General features: G+C 34.3%; 1 protein-coding gene across 2 annotated transcripts in view; it reads right to left on the bottom strand.

The window, feature by feature from the left end:
- Window positions 1-12,791, bottom strand: part of HEPH (hephaestin) — a 90,039-nt gene that overhangs the window by 61,618 nt on the left and 15,630 nt on the right. The window contains exons 8-11 of one of the 2 annotated variants that reach the window (XM_012733919.1): window positions 12,336-12,467; window positions 7,274-7,485; window positions 6,211-6,361; window positions 3,453-3,665 (exon numbers count right to left, since the gene is read on the bottom strand). In XM_012733919.1, the coding sequence (XP_012589373.1) occupies window positions 3,453-3,665; window positions 6,211-6,361; window positions 7,274-7,485; window positions 12,336-12,467 (708 nt within the window). The remainder of the gene's footprint in view (window positions 1-3,452; window positions 3,666-6,210; window positions 6,362-7,273; window positions 7,486-12,335; window positions 12,468-12,791) is intronic. The other variant, XM_012733920.1, reaches the window with a different exon arrangement.

A 12,791-nucleotide genomic window follows, 5' to 3' on the forward strand; every position in this document is an offset into this window, starting at 1 on the left:
GAAAGAAAGAAAGAAAGAAAGAAAGAAAGAAAGAAAGAAAGAAAGAAAGAAAGAAAGAAAGAAAGAAAGAAACACATGTCTTTTGTAGCAACTTGGATGAAGCTGGAAATGGTCATGCTTAGTGAGTTAAACCAGAAAGCAAAGGAAAAATACTGGATGATTTCACTCATAGCAGGTGTATAATGGACAAGGCACGAAAATAATAATAATAACAACCAACCACATATCAGAGACATTTTATTGGGGTGGAGTGGGGAATGGGATAAAAAATAGTGGAGGGAGGGAAGTGCGTTGGACTATGGTGATGGCACATGGGTGACTTGGTGATGGGAAACCCACAGGGATTACAATTGAAATGAAAAATAAAAATACAAATGATGTAAAAATAAACTATTATATTAAAAAAAGAAGAAAAAGAGGTAAAAGAACTGTACAAAGAAAATTACAAAACACTGTTAAAAGAAATTTAAGAAGACACCATGAAATGGAAAGACATCCTCCACTCATGAATTGGGAGAATTAAAATCATCAAAATGGCCATCCTGCCAAAAGTGATATACAGATTAATGTTATCCAGTAAAAGTCTCAATGACATTATTCAAAGAAATAGAATATTGATGAGATTCATATGGAAAAACAAAAGACCTCAAAAAGCCAAAACTCTCATGACTAAGAAGAAAGAGAACGGAGGCATTACAAACCCAAACTTCAAGCTATTCTACAAAGCCATAATAATGAAAACTGCATGGTACTGGAATAAGAACAAACATACAGACCAGTGGATTCGTATAGAAAACCCAGATATAAACCTACAGGTTTATGGGCAGCTAATTTTTGACAAAGGAGCAAAGAAGTTACAATGGAACAAAGGAAGTTTGTTCACCAAATGGTGCTGGGAAAACTGGGAAGCTACATGCAAAAAATTGAAACTAGATCACTGCCTCACACCACACACAGAAATGAACTCAAAGTGGATTAAAGACCTAGACATAAGAACGGAAACCATAAAATACCTGGAAGCAAAGATGGGCCAAACACTAAACGACATACACTTCAGTGACATCTTTAAAGATAGAGCACCCAATGCCACAAAAGTGAAGGCAAGGATAAATAGCTGGGAAAACATCAATTTAAAGAGCTTCTGTAGAGCAAAAGAGACATTATAAAAAACAAACAGACATCCCACTGATTGGGAAAAAAATTCTCACACAAAACTAGCGATAAATGATTGATCACATAAATATATGGAGAACTGATGAAACTCACCAAAAATAAACAAGCCCATTCAAAAATGAGCAGAAGATCTAAAAAGACACTTCTGCAAAGAGGAAATGCAGATGGCCAACAAGAATATGAAAAAATATTCAATATCATTCATAATAAGGGAGATGCAAATTAAAACCACAATGAGATACCACCTCACCCCAGTGAGAATGGCACACCTTAAACATCTAGCAACAAATCTTTGTGAGATTGTTGAGAAAATGGAACTCTCCTGCTCTGCTGGTGGGAATGCAAACTAGTACAACCACTATGGAAAACTGTTTTGAGGTTCCTCAAACTGCTAAACATGGAGCTTCCATGACCCAGCAATCCCACTCCTAGGTATTTACCCAAAAGACACAAAAACACTGATTCAAGAAGATACCTGCATACTCATGTTTATTGCTGCTCTATTTACAGTGGAAAGGCATGGAATCATCCCAAATACCCATAAGTAAATGGCTGAATTAAAAAGATGTGGTACATATACACAATGGAATATTGCTCAGCAATCAAAAAGATAAACTCATGCTTTTTGCAGCAACATGAATGGAGCTAGAAGGTATCATACTAAGTGAAATAAGCCAGAAAGAAAAAGAAAAATACCGATGGTTTACTCATAGCGGAAGCATCAAGGACTGGGGAGATAGGGGAGAAAAATAAATTGTAATAAAGAAAAAAGAAAAACCAACAAACAAATATATACCATATACATTTTACAGAGGTGGAGTGGGGAATGGGATCAAAAGTGGGGTGTGAAGTTGCCAGGGACCATGGTGATGGCACATGGTTGACTTGGTGGTGGGAAGTCCACAGGGATTACAACCAAGATGGAAAAATACACAAAAAGATGTAAAAATAAACTAATAAAATAAAATAAAATAAAATAAATAAAAAATAAATAAAATGAACAACAATGTAAATATATATTAATATATTTAATAAAAAAGAGAAAAACACAACAAAAGTATGGTTTCCTCGCCTTTTTTGTTCTTCAGATTATTTGCATATAGGAAGGCTACTGATTTTTTGTTTTTATTTTGTATTCTTCCCCTTTACTAAACTGGTTGATTAATTTTTCTGTGGAGTTTTTTTGGGGGCGTTCTCTATATAAATTATCATATAGTCTGCAAATAGTGATAGCTTTAATTCCATCTCCCTATTTGGATTCCTTGGATGTCTTTCTCTTGTCTTAATACTCTGGGTAGGACTTTCAGTAATATATTGAAGAGCAGTGATGAGGATGGACAGCCTTGTTGGAGCTTGTTTTTAAATCCAGCCTGCTGTTCTGTATCCTTTTTATTTATGAGTTTAGTCCATTTACATTTACAGTTAATGTTGGTTCTTTGGCATTTGTACTTCAATAATAGTAACATTTTTGAAAATAAAAAGATTAAACCTTGCCATTTGCAGCAACATGTATAAAACTAAAGGAGATTACCCTAATTGTAATAAATCAGAAGGACATAGAAAATATCAGATTATTTAATATTTTTCTTATGAACACTATTGTTACCTACTGACTGGGGAAAAAACATACCTATGTACTACAAAGATGTAGTGCTATATTATGAAAATTCAGAGGTACTTAGAATCTGAGGGGAAAAATGCAATGTACCGAATTCTTCATCAAAGGAGAAATGAGTGGTGGAAAAATCTAGCCACAGAGAAGGTGAGAGAGGAGGATAAATTTAAACAGGCAATTAATGAAGATCTTGTCTAAAAGTTCCTTTGTTCCGATTCTGGTACCCAAACTGTTATAACATGCCCCACTCCTCTCTCATCACTTTTGCAGAAACCCCCACAGAATATCAGAATTGGAAGAGCTTATAAGTACATCTCATAGATATTGCTTCCAAAAACAGTATCTCTATGTGGTCATGGGTATCTATTCTCAAGGATCTATGTAGTCAAGTCCACCCACCTATGTAAGAACCACCCTCATGTTGAATAGTATCCCTACTTTCCCCCCATTGTTTCAGAAGCAAGCTTCCTCAGTTCTTCACTTTATTCTGCTTGCAGTTGGGGGGAAAAATAACATGAACATGGAGTACATAGCAAAGTGAAAGAAGGAAAATGGTATTTGAAATTTTTCTAATAGAGCTCCTTAATAGATCTCTTCTTTACTCTTTTCCAGCACCACACTTCTCCCATCACAGCCCCATGAGCCTAAGTCCAGCTTTACTTACCAGGATTGTCTGGCTGCATAATGGCCATAGCAAAAGTATGAGGAAAGAGCATGGCTGAGCTCTTCCTCATGCCCTGAAGCTGCACAGTATTGCCCTGGAACATGACACCATGCACATCAGTCTCTGTGCCCAGGCCAAGCAGGTGCCAGGCCACCGTGTCACCCTTACATATGTCCAGCCTTGGCAGGTTAGAGAACAGAAACCCATTAATGGCTGGAAAACAAAAAGACAAGACAGGATGGGGTGATGAGACCAGATGACTCAGGCACCAGCCAAAGCATATAATTAGTTACTTACCTTGATTTTTAACAAGTTCAAGTTTCAGTTATCCTCAATGTTTCTGCCTTCTTCCTATGTCATTTTAGGTATATAAAGATCTGCCTTTTTGGCATGAGGTCAAATTGGACTCCCTGTCTTCACTTCCTGTCACCCTATATTAGGTTCCACAAAATTTAACTACTTTTCACTACAGAAATCCTTCACACAGAAAGAAACATAAACTTTTCCTATCCCTGCTCTCTTAAAACTTTCCTCCTGGTGGCACAATGAGTTAAAGCATAGCACTATGAAACTACTGCAGCCATTGCAGCATGATTTCAATCCCCAGTCAGGGAGGTGACCCACCTGGTGTGGCAGATCTCTCCTGACTCACCCACTGCTGCTCTCAGCAGTGTATTTCAGTACATCTACCTGTTCTGCTCCCCACTCTGTCTCTGGTGAATCCTCTCACTTCCCACACCTTTGGACTATACCCCATTTCTGTATGCATAAATAAATAAATCTTTAAAAAACAAAAGCAAAGCTCTCCTCCCTTGGCTTTTGTAGCACCACAGTTTCCTGGTTCTCTTAAAACCTCTCTAATATTCCTTCCTCTATATTGTTCTCATTCTACTATGAAGTTGAAGTATTGGGGCTTCCCATAATTTACAATCTGACTTTTTTTTCATATTTATTGGCACTGCCCTGGTTCTGGATCTCATCTCTCCCTAAACACAGAAGAAATGTTCTCCCTGGTACCAATCCCTGCTACTTGTTTGTTCGCCTCTTTGCAACCCTGCAAACATACTATCATCCTGTGATCTCTATCTACCTCTGTATTATCAAGATCAAGGTAGGTGGTTAGGAAACATTTATTGACTTTTCACATGCTACTACCTCTACTTGACACAAATTATTCCTTCAGCAGCCTGATACTCATACATCATGCCTTAGATCAAGTGTCACCTCCTATGTGAAGGAGTCATTACCCTCATCCTGATTTCATGAAACCTCTCCCAAATACACAATTCTGCCAAGCCACTTACCACAGAGTCCACTTATTTTTTACTTACAAGTTTATCTTCTACACTAGATTTAGCTGGCAGAAAGGATATAATTTTTCCTGAATTTGTGTGGTTTCCCAAGCACCTGGCATGTTGCCTGGTATTAATCAGGAACTTCATATATTCAAATTTGAATGAACTTGATTAGCAAAATTATTTTATTTTTTTCCAGCTGGTAGAACTGACTAGTTTTAGGAACCAACAAGTGAAGCAAAAAGACATTGCACTTTTTCTTGACCCCATCTTACCATCAACATACCCCTCAAAAGAACAGAGAAACCTGCCTGAAAATAACCCCATTTCAATGTTCATATCCACTGGAACAAGTTTTAGTGAGTAACCATATTTGGTAATCCATTGGGATGTTGCCAGGAACATTACTAACTTCCTGATTCTGATGTCTTTATATGTAATGTCATGAGACTAAATTTTTCCAGCCTTCAAGATCCAGCTTCAGCATTCACATTTCCTAGTAATGCTTTACTTTGTTTTTTCTTAATAATGTTTTCTTCCTTTGAAGTCTATGATACTTAAAAGGTATTTCATACATAATTATAACCTGCCTTGGATTGTTTTGAAATTATTTTGGTGGTATCATTAGTTTTACCTCATTTTTAAAATGCTGGGAACAAGCAAATCAGGGTCATGGCTTCCCACTCATTCATTCACCTTGCAATTAATTTGGTAGTTCACTAGTTCAATAAATGTTTATTGCATATTTTATCATACAGGGACACAGAGATAAACAATACACTAATAACCTTTAAGAAGACTATAATTGTAGCAGATGTCATAAATCATGTAAAAATAGCTATAATATTGAGAGGATTATGAAACTTGATATTAAAAAGAATGAAAAATACAATAGTTCAGAAGAATGTGTCAGTATATTGGGTGTGAGTGATAAGAAATGATTACATCGAAGGGATAGCTTTTAAGTAGATTATTTGATAATGTAATTAATGTCCACTAACTGAAGGTTAAAAGAAAACGTAAGAAGGGATATTTAGTGTGGAGTGCATATTACTAAAAAAGCACAAAATAAGAAAAGTATAAGATATGCTCCCAAAGAGAAAAAGAGCACCAACTGACTAGAGTATGGGTTTGAGGAGCACGAGTAGTGGGTGATAAAGGAGGAGATAAAACTAGAATGCTGTCATTCAAGTTTACTGTCTTTACTCTCTAGTCCATTCCTTGTGTTACTCCTAATTTCATTTTTTCTACTGTCCCCCACACTGTGTAACACAAGACATGGCACAAAAGGACCTAAGTATAAGATTTGCTATCTTATGTTTTATTCCTCATCTTGGGAAGATTGAGCCCAGATACTTGGAATCAGATCAGTGTTTTCTCAGGGATGGACCATTATTAAATTTATGGTTAATTTTTACTTGAAACATCTCAGTTGTAGCACAGAGAAAAAGCACTCCCCATACCATGCATCCGATTCGAGTCCTGGAAACCCTCGACATCCTCTGAGAGAAGCAGGGAATCCAACATAGCAGTTGCTTGATTGATACTGCTGTACCAGCTCTTGTTCTCATCCAACACAGTGAAAAGGAGAAAGAATTCTTTATCCACCCCTTTCTTTATGCCCATTGGAAGAAAAAGGGAAGAATGACAAAATTTCAGCCATTGGGTATTTTGCAGTTGTAGAGCCAACAATTCATTCATTTCTTCTTTCCCATACACAGAGTTAACTCTATATCTTCTGCCTAGAGCTATAGTTATTACTAGAGAGATTTTCCTCAGGCATCATCAAATTGCAGGTAAATAAAGGAGGTCAGAATAAAGTTATAGGACTGGAGAGGAGGAAAGAGACATCAGATAAGGATTATCAAGAAAAAGCAGGGAGTGTAGGAGAAAAAGTGGAGAGTGTAGTAGAAGAGTCTGAAGTTACTGGGTGGCAGGAAGAAGATGAAAGTATGTATAGGTAATTTTGGGGGATTACCAAATAAAACAAAGTAATTATAATAATTAACACATTATTTTATTCTTTTTTATTATTAATATAATGTTATAGTTAACATTTGTTGGTACTTACTACACATCATTTAAATAATTTATGTAGATTATTTTGATTAATCGTAGAAACCCAAGATGGTTTCTTTCATTGCTGTTAACCATTCCTCACATGAGGAAACTGAGGTAACTAACTTACCCAAGGTTACATAGCTAGAAACATTGTCCTGAATAAGAAAGTATACAGAAAATATTGCAGTCAATTTAGGAATTTTAAGCCAGGATTCAGAACCAATGAGATTAAAAAGTGAGATAATAAGATGATATTAAAGAGAAAGTAATAAAATTTAAGGAAGATATATTTGTACGTATATGAATAGTATTCAAAATAACATGAGGTGACCAGCTATTGATTTCTGTCTCAATATCCTGGCTATTCTGTTTTCTATTCCTTTACCTCTAGAACCCAGTTCTATTAAGCAACCAAGCCTCATCCTCCTACCAGCAGTGTTTACAAGCCAGAAGTCTGAGTGATACCTGTTTTCCATCTGACCCCAAGGCACCAGCCCTGCACACAAGAAGAGGTCCCACCAGACCAGAATTTGTATCTTTTATGGGATCCACAGCAGAGAAATACATCCAGGTGAGACAGTCAGGATCCTGAGCAGTAGGGCCAGCATGTGGTGGTACTGTCCAGTGGTATGTCACTTTCTCAAAGGGCTTGGCCACCAAGCCATGGTGGGATGTGCCTGGAAATAAAACAATGGAATTGTTACTCATATTGGCTAGACTGACAGTCTTCAGCTTCAAAAATTGGAATATCATAAACTACAAATTTTGAGACAGCAGCAGTGATAATAGTAACATGGATTATTGAATATTAGAAAAGCTCCTTTGTAGAATTCAAGAGACTGCAATTTGGTTTCTGTTTCTGCTACTAATTTATACATGAATTGTGAATACTTACACTTCTAAGACTTTCAATTTTCCAAACTCATTTGGATGTATTTAAAAAAGCTTTAAAACATATTTGAAATACCCTTGCACTTATCTACTCTGAATCCATAAGTTTCTTAATTATTTCCAGACATATGATATTCACTGTTTGCCATCATATCTTGTTTCATCTTGAATGGCTCAGATTATTGGATAGCTTTTTTTCTTTCTTTCTGTATGTGTGTGTGTTATATGCATATATGTGTGGATATGTGTGTTATGCATATATGTGTATTTGTATTTAAAAGACTATAGTTTTTTCAATAGCTATATACCAGAGACATTTTGTGTGGGTGGAGTGGAGAATGGGATCAAAAGCAGTGGGGGGAGGGAAATGCACTGGACTATGGTGATGGCACATGTGTGATTTGGTGATGGGAAGCCCAAGGGATTGCAAGTGAGATGGAAAAATGCACAAAATGATGTAAAAATAAACTATTATATATATATATATATGTGTGTGTGTGTGTATATATATATATATATATATATATATATATATATATATATATAAAAGACTATGTTTCTTAAACGAGTATGCAATGAAAAATATATTTTTTAAAATATTCAAACCTGACCAAATGGAATACACACCAGAGACTCAAGGATGGCTCACCATCTCAAAATCAATCAATGCCATTCAGTATATCAATAAAATAAAAGCTAAAAACCATATGATCATATCTATAGATGTCAAGAATGCATTTGATAAGATCCAACATCCATTTATAGGAAAAATACTCAAAAACTTGAAAAAAATGTAACATAACCTAATATAGTAAAAGCCATATATGACAAACTCACAGGTAGCATCATTATTAATGGAGAAAAACTGAATGTCTTTCCACTAAGGTGAGGTACAAGACAAGGATATCCATACATACCACTACTACTCAACATACTATTGGAAGGCCTTACTAGGGCAATTAGTCAAGGGAAAGACATATAAAGAATCCAAGTAGGGAACAAATAAAAACTACTTATTTGCAGATTATATGCAAATATATAGAAAGAACCCTAAAAACTTCACAGAAAAAGTAAAATAAGCCAGGTGTAGGTGACAAAATCAATAGACAAAATATCAGTTGCTTTCCTATATGCAAACAATGAGCTACAAGAGGAAAGAATTAAGAAAAGCATCCCATTTATAATCACATAAAAAATAGATGCTTATGAATAAAGCTAATAAAAAAAAGAGAAGGACCTACACAAGGGAAATTATATAGCATCGTTAAAGGAAATAGAGGAAAACACAAATAAGTAGAAGCATATCCCTTGCTCATGTATTGGAAGACTTAACATCGTTAAAATGGCCTATTACCCAAATTAACTTATAGATTTAGTGAAATCCAATGGAAATTTCAATTGTATTCTTTAAAGAAATGGAACAAACATTATTGAAATTCATATGGGATGGGATTAAAAATAAAGATAACAGTCAAAACTATTCTAACAAAGAAGGATAAATTAGTGTCAGTATACTTCCAGACATCAAACTAAAGTCATAATCATTAAAACCAAATGGTACTGGAACAAAATCAAAGACATAGACCAATGAAATAGCACCAAGAACACAGAAATAAGCTCACACATATAAGGACAAGAAAAGAGTGAAGAAATATACTGGAACAAGGAAAACTTCTTCAATCTATGGTGTAGGGAAAATTAAACTGCTGCATGCAGAAGGAGGAAATTAGACTACTATCTTACAACAGACACAAAAAATATCCCAAAATGGGTAAAAAGACTTGGATATAAAACCTAACACCATAAAATATGTAAAAGAAAACACAAGTGAAAGACCTCATGAAATAAGCTTCTGAGATATTTTTGAATTTTTCCCCAGGAAAAAATAAAATAAAAAGAGCATCAAATTATAAAAATTTGCACAGCAAAATAAACTAAAACCAAGAGATACTTTAATTAATGAGAGTAAATATATGCACATCATATGTCTGACAATAACTCATCTATAAGGAATTCATACAACTTAAAAGAAAAAAAAACAAATAACCCAACTGAAAAAATTGTGCAGAGGAGTTAAATAGATACTTCTCCAAAGAAGACATAAAGATGGCCAATAGGCACATGAAAAAATAAAAAGAAGAAGTTCACTGCTCTTGAGAATGTAAACTGGTCCAGCCCTTATGGAAGTTTCTTAAAAAACTGAAAATAGATCTGCCATTTGACCCAGAAGTTGTATTTTTAGGTATCTATAAACATACACACAAAATGTGAAAATGCTAATTGAAAATGAACCTGTACTTCTGTGTTTACTACAGCACTATTTTAACTAGCCAAGATATGGAATCAACCTAAGTGCACAAAAACATATGCGTGAATCAAGATGTGATATATGTAAATAATGGACTACTATTCAGTAATCAAAAAAGATAAATTCATGCCATTTGCAGGAACAAGGATGGAGCTGGAAGAGATTATGATGAAAGAAATAAACCAGAAAGAGAAAGATAAATACTGGTGGTGTCACTTACAGGTGAGATGTAGAAAAAACAAAGGGTCAGACAAAAAAACAAACTAAAACTAACCTTTGAAACTGACCATGGTATGCAATTTTAGAAGGGATACAAGAGATGGAGGAATGAGTAATTGGGAAAGGGGAAAACAGAATGGAATTTGGTGGATGTCTGTGCATGCTTTGGTGTTGGGAGAGCTCTGGTAACTACACCTGAGAGGAGAAAGCCTATACTTCATAAACACTGGAAAGGATGTGGAACTATGGTACTTCAATAACAATTCATAAATTAAAAATTAAAAAAAAATCGGCATAATGGACTATTATGCAACTATTAAAAAGCACAAAAGCACTGCTATTGCAATGGAGCTATCCACACATACTAATTTTAAAAGCTTGGGCACAAAAAAAATCTTAATATGTAAAATTTCATATAAGGAGGGGGCAACTATAAATGGTAGTAACTACTTGTCTACACATATTTAAAAAGTAATGAAAGAAAAAAATGACTGAAAATATAAAACATTTCAATAACATTTATATAGATTATTGGTTGAAATGCAGATATTTTAGATATGCTGAGGTAAACAAAATATATTATTAAAATATTTAAATATATGCTATTATTTAATATATTATTAAGACTATTATTTTTATCCAAAAATATAAATCAACTTTAAAAAAATTAGTAAGCACAAATGAAAATAGCTACGTAATACTTTTGCCATCAGCGTTTCAGGATTTTACAAATTATAACACACAGTGCTGGTGAGAGTTCAGATCACATCTACTTGTTTTACTCATCTAAAAAAGAGCAGTGTGAATGAGGACAATTTCATTTTAAAAAGATGCTGACAGAATGTATCAAGAGACTTAAAAAGATACATGCCCACAAAATAGTAAGATTTGCAACATAAACTTGAAAGAAAAAATTCAACCAAAAATGCAAATATCTCTAAAATTTCTTTAAAGCTATTTTTAAGAATACAATATAAAACAAAACTTGCAAGTTCTCTTTATTTTGGCCCATGACATTGATTTCTTGAAAAGACTACAGTACCAGTTTCCTTGCAGAATGATATTTTACTCCAGATTTATTAGCAAATATGCCCTTTACACTTTCAATATTTTTTATATTTTTTAGCATGGGATTAGTATGATTTAATATGCTCAGAAAAAAAACCAAAGAAGTTAATTATACAATAATCCTATTTTTAGGATTATCTTCTGTGAAGCAATCCTAACCAGATATATTCACATGATTTACAATAATAAAAAAAAATGAAAAAACAATATGTCCAACAATAATAGGTAAGGTAAATAAATTATGGCAAGGCCATGTGATGTAGTATTATCTAGTCATTAAAATATATTATAAGTGTATGAGAAAATGGAAACAATGTAACAGTAAGTAAATACAAAACTATGAAAACCCTATGATTAAACATCTATCTATCTATCTATCTATCTATCTATCTATCTATCTATCTATCTATCTATCTATCTATCTATTTATCTATCTATCTATCTATCTATACATATTTGATAAACACAAAACATTTAAATGTATTAAAATATAATAGAAACATATTTAGAATGTTCATTTTATAGTTTCCATTTTTAAAATTTATTTATTTATGCATATGGAACTGGGGTACAGGCCAGAGGTGTGGGAGGTGAGAGGATTCACCAGAGACAGAGTGAGGAGCAGGACAGGAGGACTGACTTATACATTGCTGATGGAAGCAGCGGGTGGGTCAGAAGCCATATTCCATGTCATGTGGATCACCTCCCAAGACAAAGAACAAACTTGTGTTGCAGTGGCTGCAGTAGCTTCATAGTGTTGTTCTTTAACCCATTACACCACCAGGGATGGTCCAGATTTTCATTTTTAGAAACGTTCTATCATGTATGTTATTTTTATAATCTGAATTTATTTAAATAAATTTGAAAGATTGTTCTTATTGAGCTCAGTTCCACCTCATTATAACATGAATTCATTAAATAACATACACACATGACAAATAATTCTAGCTCCTCTCACCTTCCCTCCCTTATTTATTTGTCACCTAAAACTACCTGTTATTATATAAAACCCACATTAATTGTAAACCCTGTCTTACTCACCATCATTGTACACAGTTCCCTCATAGTCTTTCTTGTAAAAGACTCCATGAGGCTGTATGCTGAATGGCTGAGAGGCACGGTTGTAGAAGATCACAGAGATTGTGTCACCCACCTCAGCCCGGATCACTGGCCCTGGAAATAGGAAGAAGAAAAAATGGGAATTAAAATAGGGACGACAAGGAGAGTGGACATGAGGGAAAAAGAGAAAAAGCAGAGAAGTAGAAAAGATAGAGAACTCTTAAATTTGCACAATAATGAGAACAATATTTTCTAAGTGTAATTTTCAATTTACAGTAATAAAAACACGTTAAAATCCATCATCTCATTTGGATCTTCAAACATGATTCCAAAGTAAAAAGAACAGGGGAAATCATCATTTTAATGTTGAGAAAATTACAATTCAGAGAGATACAAATGAGTTGCCCAAATACAAATGACAACTCAGACTTGAAGTCA

The sequence above is a fragment of the Condylura cristata genome, unplaced genomic scaffold (assembly GCF_000260355.1).
Source record: "Condylura cristata isolate star-nosed mole 26May11 unplaced genomic scaffold, ConCri1.0 scaffold00043, whole genome shotgun sequence".
Lineage (NCBI taxonomy): Eukaryota > Metazoa > Chordata > Mammalia > Eulipotyphla > Talpidae > Condylura > Condylura cristata.